Here is a 19,073-nt window from a genome sequence, read left to right as displayed (position 1 = left end):
AGTAGCACACAGGTTTAAAGACAAATTTAGGGCCTATATCAAGAAGACCACATAAAAGAGTGATCAGTATAGGGAATGGACACCCAGAAAGAATGGCAAAAGCAAAACCTTGGAACTACTTAAGAATGAGATGTAACAGGGTGAATGTAGGGCCTTTCTGGATGGATGAGATAAGATGCCCGAAATGGCATTCCTCATGAGTAATGATGTTGTGAAATTAAGTTTAGGCTGTCTCAATCCAGTATCTAGTGGGTGAAGGCCTACAGCACAAAACATTCCTGATTTGGCACTGAATGGCAATCCAACTCCAAAAGGCCACAGGTTGGTTATGTCAGAAAAAGAAACAAATGTCACATTGGGGAGTTCTTCTGAGCTTGTACAGAAGAATGCGGTTCGGCTAAAGGAGTGGGTACTTTTAGCTGTGCTATAACAGGCTTGGGAATGCTTGATGCTGATAAGTGTGTGACTGAAATAGGAAAATTCCAGTCCATAGCACTAATATGCCTTACCTAGATCAAGAAATAAAATGGCTTGAACGGTTTTAATCATGGTCTTACAAAAGTCAGAATTAAAGCTGGCCCGGGTGCCTCGGATTCAGATTTTAAAAACTTCTTACCAGTTCTGTTCCCTTTTCTCGAGTCACAAAGTATTGCTCTGGGGTTAGCTTCTTTTGCCAATCCACATTTACAGTTGTTTCATCATATCGGGTCAGTGATCTCAAACCTATATAAAAATAAAAATGATAAAAATGCTATGAACAATTCTTAAGATATCTAATAAAAGGAGAGGGCTAGAATGCTCTTCTAATGTGGTATTCCAGCTCTGAACCTTGAATATTCAAGTTCTGAATTTATTTCCCACTACTCTGCATTGAGAGTGACAGTATAGACTGATGAAGATAGAACTTGACTGTTCTCCAAACACCCACAGCCAGTGCTGGCTGGCTCTTCTTTATATATACACACTTGAATACAATTAACTAATTAACACCCAACATCTGTTCACCTATTATCTTGAACTACCAGGTATTTATCATCCATTAACAGGACTTCGGACCCTAACAGATTCCCCCTTTTTGCTTTAAATACATATATAAGAAAAAAAATATAAAAACAAAACAATGACACATTTTTCTTTACATTATTTATCATTAAATTTCAATAGCACCAGCCATTAACATGCTGTATATTCCCCCCTTTAAAAAAACTTGTTTAAAGAAAAGGCGATCTTATCGTAATAAAATTTCTACGTTTTCCGAACTTATAACACAAGACGGCCCTCTTCGAGGACATCCAACAATTTTTTCGAACAAGCACCTCTCTTAGTAAAACAATCCCACAACTGATGACTTGCGTCAACCCATTTTATTTTAGAAATTTCTTTTCTACTCGCAAGATCAATCCTCAACCTCTTCTCTGCGACACTTTTTGTCAAATGGGCATTGTCCCAGAGAGAATGGTTATCTATGTCGCATTCTATAGGAAAACTTTTCTCCGATTGCCCCTTATATAGGAGTTCCTTTAAAATACTCGATAAATACATACCCATATCTATCATTTCTATCAGTGCAAGTGTCACAGCACCCAAGGTGCTTTTAACTATCCTCTTTATTTTCTTCGATTCCCAGGCGAACGGACAACATTTATCATCTCTTCCCACCAAAAATATAATGAAATAAAAACAAGAAATGCTGGAACCACTCAGCAGGTCTGGCAGCATCTGTGGAAAGAGAAGCAGAGTTAACGTTTCGGGTCAGTGACCCTTCTTCGGAACCGAAGAATGTTCCGAAGAAGGGTCACTGACCCGAAACGTTAATTCTGCTTCTCTTTCCACAGATGCTGCCAGACCTGCTGAGTGGTTCCAGCATTTCTTGTTTTTATTTCAGATTTCCAGCATCTGCAGTATTTTGCTTTTATAAAAATATAATGAACCCTGCTGTATTCGAATAAACATCAGGAAGATTAGTGTGTGAGGCGTCACTAAAAATGATCAATTTCATTTCTTCTGGGTCACCCAATGCTGGAAACTTGAGTGTACATTTGTCAAAACTCAATTTCTTCAATGTCTTATTTGTTTTCAGCACTTCCCCAACATTAGCATGTTTCAGCAGGGTGCTCAATTCTAATACATCATAGTAAGCATCCAGCCTAGTTCATGTGCACAACCAGTTCAACTGCCTGATTAAGCTCCTTAATTGGTCTACTTCTTCCTTGGTTGCAGAGTCTTCCTTGTGTGAGGATCTGGCCCGACTTATTGGGATCCTATTAACATTCTCTAGGTAAGACTGTTGATTTAGGGTTACCCCCAACTTAGTTTGCCTAACATTCAACCCTATATATGTAAAAGCTTCGGAAGCCTGACTTCCAATTTTAAATTCATTCATTCTACCACAAATTTCTCAAATGCCTCAGATCCTCCTCACAGAAAATCGTCCACATGCATCAAGACAATGCCTGCTAGTTTTTCTGCATAGTACCAATAAATCATTGCTGGATCACCCTTTAGTTGAATACAACCAGCTTTTAGTAGGATGGATCTAACTGAAAAATACCACACCCTGGATGCATCATTTAGCCCATAAACACACTTTTTTAGCTTCCATAATTTCCCTTCTATATCTCCAGCTTCTTTTGGTGGTTTTAAAAATACTTCCCTTTGAAATTTCTCCCCTTGCAAAATGATGTCAATGGACTTACATTCCCATTAGTGTGTCGCTAAAAGGACTACGTAAATCCTCAAACTTGCTTTTCCTGCTGTTGGGGAGTTCACTCTAACATCCTGGTCGCCTAGTCGTTCCTCAAATCCCCGAGCTACAAGTCTGGCCTTCACTTTATATGTATCGGGACGTACTTTCTCGTACAGATCCATCTATGGGACACTGCTGGTTGTCCTCTGTCTGGCACCTCAGTGTATATGCCAGACTCTCTTCAACTGTCAAGCTCTTTTTGCTTGACATACTTTATCAATTTACCATCGAACTAGTTAGTAGCCAAAAGAGCTTCTCTATCATAAGGCACAAGTCAGGAGTGTGATGGAATACTCTCCACTTGCCTGGATGGGTGCAGCTCCAACAATACTCAAGAAGCTCGACACCATCCAGGACAAAACAGCCCGCTTGATTGGCACCCCATCCACAAACATTCACTCCCTCCACCATCTACAAGATGCACTGCAGCAATGCAACAAGGCTCCTTAGACAGCACCTTCCAAACCCGCGACCTCTACCAACGAGAAGAACAAGGGCAGCAAATGCATGGGTACACCACCACCTGCAAGTTCCCCTCCAAGTCACACACCATCCTGACTTGGAACTATATCGCCGTTCCCTCACTGTCACTGAGTCAAAATCCTGGAACTCCCTTCCTAACAGCACTGTGGGTGTACCTACCCCAAATGGACTGCAGCGGTTCAAGATGGCAGCTCACCACCACCTTCTCAAGGGCAATTAGGGATGGGCAATAAATGCTGGCCTGGCCAGCGACACCCACATCCCATGAATGAATTTTTAAAAAAGGGCTCCTACTTCTACAGGTGCCCCTCACCTGCTCTCTGGTCCTTGCTCTAGTGAAACCACGTCCCCTACTAGAATTCCTATCCCTTTCTGGACTACTACTACTCAACCTGTCCCTCCTGCAACCAGACTTCCTTTCTCAAGTTTGTGACTATGATAATTTGGATTATGATCATCTTCAGGCCCACTGTCTGAACTTACACTATGTTTTCTGGCCTTCCACATTTTCACTTCCTTCTGCCAATCTATAGGTCCGATATCCTGTCCCTTGTCTTGCACATTCAGCCAATGTTTGTACTTCCCTGTGGCCTTTCCTGCTTTTCCTATAATGGTAGCTTCCCTCCATTCACTAGTCCCTTCTGGCACTCTAGTCCCAACTTGGTAGTTGACCTTTGGGATATATGGCCTTATCTGGATCTTCACTATCACTTGGTCCACTCTCAGTCAGCCTGTTATCTTCCACAATCTGTTGCTCGTAAAGGTCCGACATATGTGCATGTGAAGTACACGGTGCATCATCAGTGTCCATCATTTGTTCAGATTCTGTCAACGTACAATCAGTGCCAATAAGCCGCGAGGAATGTACTCTAACAATTTGGTTGCCATGTTGCAAAATCAATATTTTGCTATCAGTACCTATAACTTTTCCTGGGCCTCTCCATTCTTTCTGTCCTTCGCTTTTGTAATACACCATGTCCCCGGTATCAAAATTCTTTTCTGATGGCCTGATCCGATATCTCAAAGCTCTCCTGATTTTTTTCTGAAACTTCCGCCTTATTAAATGTTCTGCTTCCTGCATGCATGGCATTCAAATGTTTCACAAAAATTGAACTAACTGTAGTCCCCTTTAAAGCCGGGGGAATGATCCTACATTACCAAAGATATTTTCCGATTCCTGCCATAAACTAACTGATATGGGCTGTAACCCCCAACCATTTGAAGCGTGTTTTTTGCATGTACTGCCCACGCCAGAGCAGTATTCAATTTACAATTTGGCTGGTCTGCTAAAATTGTTTTAGAGCATTTCGTCAATCATGACATGATTTTGCTCACAAATCCCATTACTAAAAGGACTTTCTGCTGCCGTGTGTATTGATACAATATTCATATTTTCGCACATACTCCTGAACTCATCATTGGCAAATTCTCCTCCTTTGTCAAGTAGAAACCTAGCCGGTGCTCCCAGTCCTGTTCCTATCCACCTTTCCATTATCTTGTCCACTATTACTTTTTTGTATAAATTACCGTCGACAGACTGAATCTAGTCGCTATGTCTGTAAAGTGTAGACTAAAAATGTTTTTTTCTTTATCCCATACCTTCAAGTCCATTGCTATGATTTCATTAAATTCCCTTACTGATGGGAGACTCACTATGGGTCACGATGATGTCCTCCTGTATTTTTTTTTTTAGATATCACATTTTTCACTGATATCTTCAATAAGTTTAGTGTAGTCATCATCTATTACCCCTGCACCTTTAACAGAATCTTCAACCTATGACAAGATGGATGTGCAAACTGTCAATGTAGTTTGAAAGAATTTGCCTTTTCTCCTTTAAACCCCTACCCACCCCCCCGGATGCCATTAATACTTCTTTAACATCCTACTTAGAGATGTTAGGTCTCGCTAAAGGAATACAATAATGTCCCGACTGTGTAAACTGCAAAGCTACAGATTTCCCCAAAACAATCGCTTTATCATGTTCCATATCTAATTTCATCCGAGCCTTTTTCATAGACGGTTTACTAAACAGCAAAGGTATTTCACTGGATCATACTAATAAAATGGTTTACCCCTGCTATTTTACACAGAATTACCACTCTTTAGTGATTTCAACGTGTTGTCATCCCCAAAGCTGAAACAGGTAGAACTGTCATATTCTTTCACCTTATTTCGGTCTTCCTTACTTAAAGAATCCATGTAACACCTCAACCAGTCCACTCCACATAATGTGGACGTACACCCACTGTCTAGTACTGCGCAATTGAACGAATCTGCAACAAGGAAACTCATTACTGGACTGAATCTTCTCATGACCAGTACAATTCCTTCTGATTGATCAGCAGCGTCATCCTCGCCTTCCAAACCTTCCACGTCATGTGTCACCTGAAAAACCCGGTTATTCCTTTTTGGACAATGCAATGCATAGTGATACTTTGAGTCACATCAGAAACACCTGTTCATCCTTCTTCCCTAATTACCCAATTCTTGCCATCTGTTATAGCTGCCAAAAAGGTCTCCATCCTCATTCGTTTTGTGCGTTTCTCCCTTCGTACAGATGCTTGGGCCCCATACTTGAACAACCTCAAAATGCTCCTAGCATTGTATCCTTCACCTTCGGTGTCACCACTAAAGAGCCCATCTGCGCCATGAAAGTGGCTGGAAAGGAATGTTTTCCCCCAAATTTTTGTTAGGACGTCAGACATCTGATCAAACAGCATATCTTTTTTCTTTGAATCTAACTCCAGTTCCAAGAGCCTATCCAATGTTCAATATCCTAGCACAATCCTACAATTTGAAGGCAAGTACTGATGAAGGAATTTCCAAGCAGAATCGCTGCAATCTTGCATATAGCCGGTTAAACTCCATAATATATTCTTCTATGGAAGAACCATCCATTTTTCTAAATTTATCAAAGTTCAATCACACCTCATAGGCACTCAATAAGTCATCTTTCATTTAAATTTTATCTATAAATTTCAAGAGATTGTCCAAACCTTCCTTATTGTCCAAACGATGAGCCTCTAGCTCCATGAACACTTTCCCCCTGATCTTGCTTCTGGCGGGAAGTGGATGTGCAAGGGCTATTCCTTGCTTCCTTTTTGGTAAAGACGTAACCCGTGTCCATAGATCAGCTTCATTCTTCCGTTGATCGTAAGGATTGGTTTCACAAAACAGTGGTGAAAAACCATATCCCGACACCGTACACTTGGTTTCAGTCATCTTTCTTCAAAAAAAGCTCCAAATACAGCTTTCTCAGAAAAAAACTCCAATTTTAATCTGCTGTTTGAAAACAAATCTTAGTCTCCAATCTTCACATTCAGGCAACCATTCTCTGCTACCAATGTTAAGAGAAATTTACAAGCCTGTTTGTGAAGAAGACAATGAGACTAGGATGCTTTGGTGGAGATTGTTTATTGCTTGCCACAGAGCTTACTTCTGCTCTCCAAACAACACCACCAGCCAGTGCTGGCTGGCTCTTCTTGAATACAATTAACTAATTAACACTCAACACTTGTTCACCCTATTATCTTGAACTACCAGGTATTTATCATCCATTAACAGAACTTCAAACCCTAACATTAACCATGCTGGTGAAGGCAAATAAAACTCTTTGATAAACTTAAGTGAATATACAGCTTCTTTTATGCTAATAGAATATTATCCTCAGCAAAAGTGAGATCACTCTGTGTTCAACATAACTTATAGGATTTTTAAACAGTAGCAACTGTGGCTGACAAAGAAAATGCAAAAAATAAAGAAGAAAACAAAATAAACAAAGCAAATATCTTATCAGGTGTCAGGCTGTGATTATGCTTTTCTGAAATACATGGAAACCAAAGACTGTCCTTCTGTGTCTCTCTAGAATGATGGTTTATTTTATTTTATCTTTTCCCCAGAACTAACTCTCCTGTTTTGTTACAGAAATAATTCTCCAATGCGTGATATGAGATTCAGATGCTGTACCTAGGAGTTAGTTAACACCCCCATTCACCATTGCAGGAACTTTTAAAAAATGGTTACGCAATTATAATTGCTTTATACTGGGGAGAGAGAGGCAGCAAGTGAGATACAGGTCTCACAGAAGACTCATGACTCTCAATAAGGAGCAAAGGGGCTGATAGAAAGGTCCGAGTCAAAAGTTACAAAAGCTTTTCTATGGTTATAAAAGCTGAGTGCCCCATCACAATAAATTCCATTTTTAACTACAAACAAGAGTATGATGTTATGAGTAATGAGACACAGTACAGAGGGAATCTCCATCAAAGTGTCAATGGAAGAATATGTTTTATTCTCATTTACATAGACTCCATGGTGATTCAAGTTGCAACACTGTAGTAACAGTGTAGTTATTTTCCAAAAGACAAACCCAGGCAGCTGTCTTATCCAATTATTTCATTAAAATAAGATAGTGTAACTCATGCACAATACTATAAAACATGGCATCCCCAATCCCTACAAATGTAATTTGAGACAACTGAACACTATAAAAATTTTTACTGTATTGGCTGGCATTCTGTAGGATTTAAGAAATCAAATATACGCAACATTGTCAATGTTAAATCTGACACCTTCAGAAACTGTAACTGCCTTATTAGCATTAAAGGAACAAGCTCCCAGTGTGTGTATCGCCCTTGCTGGGAGCTCACAAGTTCATGGGTAGGAGGCTTGGCATGCTTTAATTGCTTTTAGCTCATGTTTAAGGAGAAAGGATTTGTGGCTGTGCAATTTATATCTGCAAAACAAAAGAGATGAAACAGGCTGCCAAGGAGTGCCTGGTAAAGGATAAAGGAACAGCAGCATCAGGGAGAGGTAAAAAAAACCCAAAGTGGCATCAGTACAAGGGAAGGAGCTGATTGGTAAATAGCTGGTGAGTATTCTTTTGTTCAAATTAGGGATAAATCTTAAATTTATTTCTGGTAAGTTTAGATAATAACTAAATAAAGGTATGGCAGTGCACATCAATCCCATTGATTGCACATTGTGTGCCATGTGGGAACTCCAGTAAGCTTCTCATGTCCTGGACAAGTACATGTGCAGGAAGTGTCAACAGCTTGAGGAGTTCAAGCTCATGTTTTGGAACTTGAGCAGCAGCTGGTGTCACTTTGGTGCATCCGCAAGGCTGAGAGTTTCGTGGTTAGCATATTTCAGGAGATGGTCATGTTGCAGCTTAACAGTGTGCAGGCAGAGAGGGAATGGGTGACCACCAGTCAAGGAGGACTAGGCATGTAGTTCAGGAGTCCCCAGAGTGCATCTTGCTCTCTAACCTCTCTAATCGATATTCAGTTCCAAATACTGATGGGGGTATAGGGGCGCGATTGAGAGGGGGGGTCGATGTTTCCACTGGGGAGTACGGCCAGTTCCAAATCCATGGCACCATGGGTGGCTCAGATGTAGAGGTGGGAAGGAAGAAGATCAGAAAAGCAATAGTGATAGGGGAAATCAATAGTTCAATAGAAATGGACAGGTGTTTCTGGGGCCACAGGCGTTGACTCCAGGATGGCATGTTTCCTCCTTGGTGTCAGGGTCAAGGATATTACTGGGCAAGGGGGGGGAAGGGTGAACAGCCAGAGGTTGTAGTCCATAATTAGTATCAATCACATATGGAGGAAGAAGGATAATGTCCTGCAGGCAGATTTTAGGAAGATAGAAATTAACAAGCAGGATCTCAAAGTAGTAATCTTCAGATTACTCCGGGTGCCACGTGCTAGTGAGTACAGAAATAGAGGATAGTGCAGATGAATGCGTGGCTGGTGAGATGGTGCAGGAGGGAGAGCTTTAGATTCCTGGGGAATTGGGACCAGTTCTGTATAAGCTGGATGGGTTGCAACTCTGAACTTCTGATGAAGGGTCATCGATTTGAAACGTTAACTATGTTTTTCTCTCCATAGTTGTTGCCTGACCTGCTGAGTATTTCCAGCATTTTCTGTTTTTATTTCAGAGATCCAACATCTGCAGTCTTTTGTTTTTAAAAAGAAGTTTGGCAGTGCTTAATGGTGTATACATCAATGCAAGGAGTCTGGTGAATAAGGCAGATGAGCTAAGGCCACAAATTCACACATGGAAGTACGATATTATAGCTATAACTGAAACATGGCTTAAAAACGGGCAGGAATGTTAACTCAACATTCCTGCTTACAGAGGTTTCAGACATGAAACAGAGGGTGATAAAAAAAAAAGGAGCTAGTAGTCACAATATTGATGAAAGAAACAATTATAGCTGTGCGGAGGGATGATATGCTAGAAGGGTCATCAAATGAGGCCATATGGGTTGAACTGAGGAACAAATAAGGGGCAAATACACATTATACTATAGACCCCAAAGCCAGAGGGAGATAGAAGACCAAATATATAGGCAAATTTATGAGAAATGCAATAACCTTAGGGCAGTAATAATAGTAGGGGGCTTCAACAACCTTAATATTAACTGGGATAGAATCAGCGTAAAAGGTATTCAAGGCACAGCGTTTTTAAAATGCGTCAGGAGAACTTTTTTAACCAGAACCTAAAAAGCTCAACAATTTGGGCAGCACAGTGGCTAGCACCGCAGCCTCACAGCTCCAGTGACCCGGGTTCGGTTCTGGGTACTGCCTGTGCGGAGTTTGCCAGTTCTCCCTGTGACCGCGTGGGTTTCCACTGGGTGCTCCGGTTTCCTCCCACAGCCAAAGTCTTGCAAGTTGATAGGTAAATTGGCCATTGTAAATTGCCTCTAGTGTTGGTAGGAGAATGGTGAGGATGTAGTAGGGAATATGGGATTAATGTAGGATTAGTATAAATGGGTGGTTGTTGGTCGGCACAGACTCAGTGGGCCGAAGGGCCTGTTTCAGTGCTGTATGACTCTAAGAGAAGGGGCAGTTCTGGACTTAATTTTCAGAAATGAAGCTGGGCACGTGATGAGGTATCAGTGAGAGCGCATTTTTGTAGTCGTGATCATAATTCAGTTAAATTTGTCGTGTAGTTATAGAAAAAGACAAAGTAAAAGTTCTCAACCGGGGAAAGGTCACTTTTATTTAGCTGAGATGTGATTTAGCAAAACGGGACTGGAAATAGTTACTTGAAGGTGGGAGTCATTCAAGGATGAGATAGCGAGGGTTCAGAGTAAAAAGGTTCCCACAAAGAAAAAGAGTAGGGCTCCAAAATCTAGAACCCTCTGGATGTCAAGGAGCATTCAGGATAGGACAAGGTAAAAAAGGGAAACTTGTGTCAGGTACCAAGAGCAAAAGGTCTAGAGGAGTATTGAAAGTGTATTGAAATTAAAAAGGTAATTGGAAAGCAAAAAAAGGGCACGAAAAAATATTGGCAAGTAAAATCAAGGAAAACCCAAAGACGTTTTATAAACACATAAAGAGCAAGAGGATAACTAAGGAAAGAGTAGGACCTATTAGTGACCAAAAAGGTAACCTAGGTATAGAGACGGAAGATGTGGGTATGGCTTTTAATGAATATTTTGCATCTATCTTCACAAAAGGTGAAATGGTGCAGACATTGTAGCTAAGGAGGAGGAGTATGGAATATTGGATGGGAAAAATATAGTGAAAGAAAAAATATTAAGGGGGAGCTTAGCGTCCTTGAAAGTGGATAAATCACCAGGCCTGGATGAGAAGCAAGGGAGGAAGTAGCAGAGGCTCAGACCATCATTTTCCAATCCTCTTTGGCTGCAGGCATGGTGCCGGGGGCTGCTAACGTTGTACCGTTGTTTAAAAAGGGAGAAAGGGATAGACCAAGTAATTACAGGTCAGTCAGACTAACCTAGGAGGTGGGAAAATTGTTGGGAAAAAATTCTGAGAACAGTATAAAGCATCATTTAGAAAGGCCTGATTAATCAAGGACGGTCAAGGGGAGTTTGTGTTTGACTAGCTTGATTGATTTTTGAGGAGGTAACAACAAGAGTTGATGGGGGTAGTATGTTTGATGTAGTCTATATAGATTTTAGAATGGCTTTTGATAAGGTCCCACATGGCAGACTGGTCAGAAAAGTAAATGCCATAGGATCCAAGGCAAAGTGGCAAGTTGGATCCAAAACTGCTCAGTGGCAGAAGGCAAACGTTGATGTGTTTATGTGCCTGGAAGTCTGTTTCCAGTGGAGGTCCACAGGGCTCAGTACTGGGTACCTTGCTTTTTGTGGTATATATCAATGACTTAGACTTAAATGCAGAGTGCATGATTAAGAACATTGCAGATGATACAAAAATTGGCTGTGTAGTTGATAATGAAGAAGACAGCTGTAGAATGGAAGAGGATATCAAGGATAGAATGCAAGAGGTCAGGTGGGCAGATAAGTGGCAAATGGAGTTCAATCCAGGGAAGTGTGAGGGCAAACATGGCAAGGGAATAAACAATAAATGGTAAATTATAGAGAAGTGTAGAGGAACAGAAGGACCTTGGAGGGCATGTCATAGGTCCCTGAAGATAGCAAGATAGGTAGATAAGGTGGTTAAGAAGGCATATGGGATACTTTCCTGTATTAGCCAAGGCATAGAATATAAAAACAGGGAGTTTATGCTCGAGCTGTATAAAACACTAGTTAGGCCAAAGATAGAATACTGTGTGCAGTTCTGGTCAACGCATTACAGAAAGGATGTGATTGCACCAGAGAGGATACAGAGGGGATTTATAAGCATGCTGCCAGGAATGGAGAATCTTAGCTATAAGGAAAGATTAGATAAGCTGGGGTTGTTCTCTGTGGAAAAGAGGATGAGGGAAAATTTAATGGAGTTGAATAAAATTATGAGAAGCCTAGACAGAGTAGATAGGAAGGACCTATTTCCCTTAGAAGAGAGGTAAATGGCCAGCGGGCATAGATTTAAAGTAATTAGTCGGAGGATTGGGGGGAGTTGAGGAGCAACATTTTCACCCAGAGGGCGGTGGGGGTCTGGAACTCACTACTGCCTGAAAGGGTGGTAGAGGCAGAAACCCTCATTGCATTTAAAAAGTACTTGGATATACACCTACAGACCTACTGGCCAAAAGCTGGAAAGTGGGATTAGGCTGATTGCTCCTTATTGGCTGGCATAGACATGATAGGCTCTATGGTCCCTTCTTTGCCATAAATCTCTATGATTCTATGAGAAACAGTACCAAGAGACCTAGGGTTATCAGTTGGCAGCAGTGATCTCTGATGAATCAAGCATACCTCAAATGGACAACTATCATTGTCAGCTAAGTCCATAGGAGCCACTGAAGAGTGGTTCAAAGTACAATGGGAGCAAGTGGCACACTAAGTTATACAAATTATACATATATTTATTAATAGTTTTGTTTTTCTTAATGTGGAACTTGTTGCTGGTGCTGGGTACCAAATCAAGGCTCAGGTGAGAGGTGTAGTGACATGTTGAATCTGCAAACCTTCTCGAGTCTGCATGAGTGGTGAAGCTCATTTACTGGCCATTAGCTGAATTAGGTCCTGGCACTCAAGTGTAGGTTTAAAAATTCACTGGAGAGGGGGCAGAGAGAGAGATGGAGAGAGACATAGATGGATTGTGCAAGGCCAGAATTCTACACTTTGTCTGCTATTTTTGGTGGATCCTTGAAACCTTCTCATGGATCCCTATGGCAGTGGCAAACTGGAGTCTATGGACCCTTGGGGGATCTGTAGAGACTTTCCAGGGGTCTACAAGCTAAAATGCTTTGGTCACAAGTTTCATATGAAACATATTGAAATAAAACAGTTTCTAACTGGAGACCATGTCAATAACGATAAATTACATGTTATTAACACCAATAATAACCCTACTCCCACATCAACCTCGATAAGCACCACTGATTGGTCAGAAAGCTCCAACCAGGGACAAGGACAAAGATTCAGCATTTATTGGTTTTTCGATGCATCAATCATACAACACACCAACATCAGGTTTGTGGCGAGGAATAACAGAACCGTACTTCAAAAACTAGGCTTAGGTCTTAACAATGGAAACAACTCTGGAATGCATCTATCTATAAATAATTCTGAATTGTAGTATTACACCATTTCAAGATGCACACACACACAAATACATATATATATATATAACATATATATATTGTTATGTGGGTTTCCATTTTTTGTTAGAACTTGAGAATCAATATTTTTAAAACTGAAAAGGATATCATGGACATTGAATCATCTGGAGATTGCTGAACTTTGTGGGTATTTTGTTTAAAAGGAAGGTAAATGAAAGGTTGACCAGTAAACAAGTTTTGACTGGAAGGCAAATGATTTCAATTAAACATAGCAGGGGGTTGATCTTTGACTTAAGAGCTTTTGCTAATTGACAAGTCAGGATTTATGACCGTCATAGGACTTGCCTGGGAGAAGTTGTTCATTTTGAACTGTTAAGAAGCCAGCTAGTTTTGGATAAAAGAGGCAGTTGGAAATCTGCATATTGACCTGCCAGGAGATCAGAAGAAAATCCAGACCATTGTTACCTCTCTTTGAAGAATCCCTGCTCTTGAAAAGTAAATCATGTATGAAGTTGTATTTTGAAGAAATCCTGAATGTTTGCAGAAATCTTGCATCTTGCAAAAAACTTTGCATCAAATGTGTGAGAACTGAAACCTTTGGTGCTGCACACCTGATAGAAGACCTATGTGAAGCCTTCTGTAGCTGAATTTCTTTGAACACCTACCCAAACAGGCTGTTCAGTAACATCACCTGGAAAGATTCCTAGTGGCAGCCACCTATTCGACTTTGGGACACCTCACCAAAACATAGGACTTCCTTCCATATCCTCTCTAAGTTTTTTTTATTCCTTCTATTTCTTTGTAACAGCTGTAACCAAAAATACCTTTTTTTCCCCCCGGTTAACCAGTTGTGTATGTGAGTGTGTGACGGCTAGGATAAAAAAAGGGGCTTTAATATTTCAATTCACGTATATATTTACTTCATTATCGGTTATGACTTGGTTTACAATAAATGGATAATTTTGTTGTCTATTAAAGAAATCTGGTAGGTGTGCTTTATTCTGGGGACAAATAGAGTATCTTACTGTTTCGCTAAGTGGAAAAATTTATTGATATGGTGTGACCTGTGGAGAAGTGAGACTAAATAAACAGTGCACTCCTCCTGCCTTGGTCGTAACAATATAAAAATTATTAATTTAAGGATTTTTTAAAATCCTTAAAATGAGCCCAACCCTTTTTCTGATTGGTGAGAACCGAAGTGTTAGAGAGCATTGATTGAATAAAATAGCCGTCAATCATTTACATGATTCATTGTTAAACATTACACCAAGGATAAACAGACTCTGCAGTGAGAAGCAGACACACCCATCTCACTGATATCTGTAATTAAATGTTTTCTTAAAAGCATTATTAAAAATGCTTTACTTGTAGAACTTTCATATTATGAGTATTATATAGTATTGTAATTTAGATTGGGGGGGGGGGGTGAATTCTAATCCATTCAAAAAGGGGTCCTTCAATCCAAAAGGTGTGAGAACCACTGCCCTAGGGGGCCGTTGACCCTTAGTTGAGAGCCCCTGTTCTAAAAGACATGACTTTGTAAGTATGCAAGCAGCTTACAGACTACAGTTAGTCTGGCAAGATTTGTCTAAAGACCATAACATTCTCGTAGGTAGAAGTATGATTTACATACTGCATTCTTTTAGTACTCTCAGTCAATCTTTTAACCATTTGAATACTTAGCATACATGACCATTTCCCATAGGCCACCTCTGACATCCTCAACAACTACCTGCAATACTGCCTCATGCACTATCTTCCTAGAAAGTTGCACTTCACTTTCTGACCTTATCAATGTCAATCACTCAATCACATCTGCAGTTTCCCCCAAAATCGGCATTCCTCATTAATGTGTATTCTCCTAACAACATCACGCCATTATCTTTACTTCTCTCCTTGCAAGAAATAGTGCATAACCATTTACAATAGACCCATGTAGGAGGAAGGACACAAAATTAACAGCCCTCAGTGGTACTGAAAAGGTGGCACTCATTCTGCTTGGTACAGAGGATGCAGAGGTTGTACAGCAGTACAGTCCTGAAACACTGCTTTTGGAACCCTTTGTATGCTCCATCACGATCCTGGTCACTGCAAAAGTCCGGCTGTAGGGATCCTGAGCCAGAATCTGCATGTAATATCAGGTAATATTAGCCATGGCTACAATGGACATCCTAGCAGCCAATCTTGCAATGCTGTTTGGGGCTCAAGTAATGCAGGCACCCTTGGTTTCTAAGAATGAAGGCAGTGTGACTTTCTGTTGACTGGTATCCTTCCATGTGCGAGAGATGATGGGAATGCAGCCTCAGAACTTTGGTGAGATCACCTGCTGCACTTCTTTTGATGGCTGAACAAGCTGATTCTGGAAAGGCAAAGACTGCCACAAGTGCCACACATGAAGTTGTCCCTTGCTGGTGGTGTGGGATGATCTGTGCTGATGCCTTGTTTGCAGGGCTGGCGTCGGCTTTGGAGCTTCTGAAACCACATGTCGTAGTGGTAGCAAATTCCTGCCCACAGCTGGTGTCGGCATTTTCTTTGATCGTCAGCTAGAGTTTCCCACTTGTCGTGATTGATGTTGAGGGCTTTCATGTCACTTTTGACAGCATCCTTGAATTGGAGCTTTGAGCACCCTGCTGGTCCCTTGGCATGGGCTACCTTCCCGTATAACATATCCTTCAGGATGTGGCCATCTTCCATTCTGTGCACATGCCTAAGCCAGCAAAGCCTTCTTTACTTGATTACTGCTAGCATGCTTGCCCTAGAAAGCACTTCTTCATTGACTTTGTCTTTGCACGTGATGCTGAGGATGTGTCATAGACACCGGAGATTAAAGCCTTTTTTCTTGTAGGTGTAAGTTGTCCAGGCTTTGCTGCCGTACAGGCCTTGTAGATAAGCATCTTGGCCCTGCAGATCAGACTGTTGTTTTGACTTTCTGCTGAGGTTGCCAGTACTGGCATGTCTGAGTCTGATTACACACAAATTGCACTCTGAGGCAGTTTTAAGATAATTGGGAAAGAACCAGATGCAAAAATTAGCAGTTTTTTTTGCAGCGAGTTACGTAGATGGAATGAACAGCATGGGAGAGTGGTGGAAACAGATTCAATAGTAACTTTCAAAAGGAAATTGGATATGTACTTGAAAAAGCATAATTTGCAGGGCAATAGGGAAAGAACGGGAGGAGTGGGACTAGTTTAGATAACTCTTTCACAGAGACAGCACAGCATGATAGACTGAATGGCCTCTTTCTGTGCTGTGTAATTCTATATTCCTTATGGTTCATGTAGCTACAAAGGATGTAGGCAGGTGGTCTTGGGATCAAATGCTTTTCAGTTATGATTCCCTTGACCTACTAGTCAAAAAAAGTTCACATTTGCTGCTGTGGATTTTCAATTAGGACAGAAATGACTTGGTTAGCTTTTGCAAACAGTGCATCAGTCACTTAGTGCATGTGCCTGTGAGTGGCAGGTACTTTGAGCTACAACTGGCCCCAGTTCATAGATGTGGCTTGGAGGGTAGTTTATTGGTACGCTGTTCGTACATGGCAAACCAAGAGTGCTCCCTTAAGGAAGGTCTGCATCCCTTTTATACGTTCCAAAAATGTTACACACTATTTTCAATGAGCACCACTTGCACTCAGTATATTTTGGGCATAAACAGGGAACTGCATGTGTTGTCTTCAGTTGTTTGAAAGGCCCTAAAGGAGTCAATCTTACAGCAGTTTGTTTTGACATCACAGTGCTACAATGTGCTGTCAAACCAGTATTTTTTTTAAATGGAGTTCTTTCTGAGCACTTTTATATCTCACTCAGTGCTGATTTTAGTGTTTACAGAATGTAAGTGCACCTAATCCTGCTCTCCAATTTTAATGGTAGTTTTCTCCAGAGCAGAGACATTCCAAGTGGAGCCACACAGTATAATTTAGGTACTGGAACAGAGAGAAGGAATGTGGATTTATATACCACCTTTCACAACCTCAGGATGTTTTATGGCATTTCAAAGCCAATGAAGTATCCTGAGGTATAGTCACTGTTGTAATGCAAAGAAAGATGGCAGGCAATTTGCACAAAGCAAATAGTTTGAACTGAGCTAAATGACACCAGAAGAACTCCCTGACCTTTAAGTACTGCCATGGGATCTTTTACATCCACCTTAGAGGGCAGACAGGGTTTCGATTTCATACTTGAAAGGGAACAGGGCCGACTGTGCAGCTCTCCATTCTCTGGACCCACAGCTTTCAGACTCAGGGATGAGAATACTACCACTGTGTCAACTGATACCTGTACTGTACACGGTGGGGAAGCTATTGATGATCACATGTCTGGCTGAAATTCGGAACTTCACTTGCAACTAGACTATTGTCAAACAATAAATTTCATACTTACAATCAAAACACATGACTGCAGGTACCTTCTCCCTATTATGACAACATTTCTGACGGTAGTGAGGGTTTCTACGCAACGATATAAAGATCAGGTTGTATGGGAAACGGAACAAAGGGTGTTCTGACCTCCCACGTCAAACCAAATTTTTCCAGAGATCTTTCAAGCAGCACTAGCATCCAAACATTTCAAGTTTAAGTGCAGGCAGCTGCATTTGCTTGCTGATTTGGCCAGGCTGGCACAGAAGAATGTCGCTTCGATGTATAAAAAAAATCCCTACAATTGCCAATTCTTCCTCTTCCGAGCCATCCCTGACCGCTCACTCCGAGCTGGCAGGAAAAGCACATAGACGATCGTGTTACCCGTCCGCACATAAGAGCTGGCAAATGCATTGTCCTGAATTTTTTCCCCCTTTTTGTTTTGGCTTTTTAACTTCATAACCAGTGAAATCGCAACATGCTACATTACTCGCGCGAGATGAATAAAATTGAACATTTGGTCACATTCGCAATCCAGTAAGAGCAAATATTTTTAAATCACTTGTAAACGCACGAAGCGTATCCGCATCAATATACTGGCCAGTTGTTTTGTTTTGACCCAAAAGCAGGTCCTGTGCAGAGCCCAGATGTGCAGGACTGAGGAGTGGAAATTTCCACTGCAGGCAGGGTATCCAGCTTTCAACTGCTGCTCAGATCCCAGCAAAACATCAGCTCCACCTACCCGTCATTGTATAAACATGTCGTGGCCACTGAAGATTCTTCGATGCAATGAGGGCTTTGGGAAAGTTTTCCCTGAAGAAAACTTTAGGAAAACGAACAACAAACGCAGCCATGGTTCACACCAAACAGTACCCCGGTCACTCGAACCTCGCTGGCGTCGCAGCCGCTTCCCCGGGGCTCGCTGACGTAGTCAACTCATTAGCATCTTTTACCATATTTGTCAATGTGTCAAAGGGCAAAACAGAAAAATTCTCCACAGGCTGTAGTGAAAAAGAGACGATGGTGTTTTTAACACAAGGGATTAGCACTTCTTTGCTAGGATCCTGGGCCGAAATTCAGTGCCGTATGTTTCAGCGTGCCTGTTTTCAACGTGTATTGTTTCAACCCTTTTGCTCTCATTGTAGCTGTTGTTCCGGGAAAACAATTACTCAATGAACAAAGAAATGCAGTGCTAAAAAGTTGTATTTGCTCAACATGCCTCTTATCTCTGAGAGCCTCTTTCCTGTCTTGATTGACAATTGTTAAGAGTTTTCCAGGTGCATGGTGGAGATAAATTAAGGGGTTCTTAACTCCTGTGTTTGCATTCATTTCACCCAAGCACGGCAATTCTATAGTGCAATAAAAACAAAGATGCTGGAAATACTCAGCAGGTCAGGCAGCATCTGTGGAGAGAGAAACAGAGTTAACGTTTCAGGTCTGTGACCTTTCATCAGAACTGGCAAAGGTTAGAAAAGAATTAGGTTTTAAGCAAATGAAGGGGAGGGGGTGATGGAGAAAACAAAGGGGAAGGTGTGTGATGGCAGA

At 41.2% G+C, this 19,073-nt stretch overlaps 1 protein-coding gene across 1 annotated transcript in view; it reads right to left on the bottom strand.

Annotated features, from left to right (window-relative positions):
* Positions 1-18,468, bottom strand: part of msrb2 (methionine sulfoxide reductase B2) — a 56,997-nt gene extending 38,529 nt beyond the window's left edge. Inside the window, exons 1-2 of the mRNA XM_068051662.1 lie at positions 18,271-18,468; positions 617-723 (exon numbers count right to left, since the gene is read on the bottom strand). Of these exons, the coding sequence (XP_067907763.1) occupies positions 617-723; positions 18,271-18,382 (219 nt within the window). The 5' untranslated portion in view covers positions 18,383-18,468. The remainder of the gene's footprint in view (positions 1-616; positions 724-18,270) is intronic.
* Between the last annotated feature and the right edge of the window lie 605 nt (positions 18,469-19,073).

This window comes from Heterodontus francisci, chromosome 2, assembly GCF_036365525.1.
Source record: "Heterodontus francisci isolate sHetFra1 chromosome 2, sHetFra1.hap1, whole genome shotgun sequence".
In the NCBI taxonomy this organism is placed as follows: domain Eukaryota; kingdom Metazoa; phylum Chordata; class Chondrichthyes; order Heterodontiformes; family Heterodontidae; genus Heterodontus; species Heterodontus francisci.
This window is presented reverse-complemented; position numbering and strand designations above follow the sequence as displayed.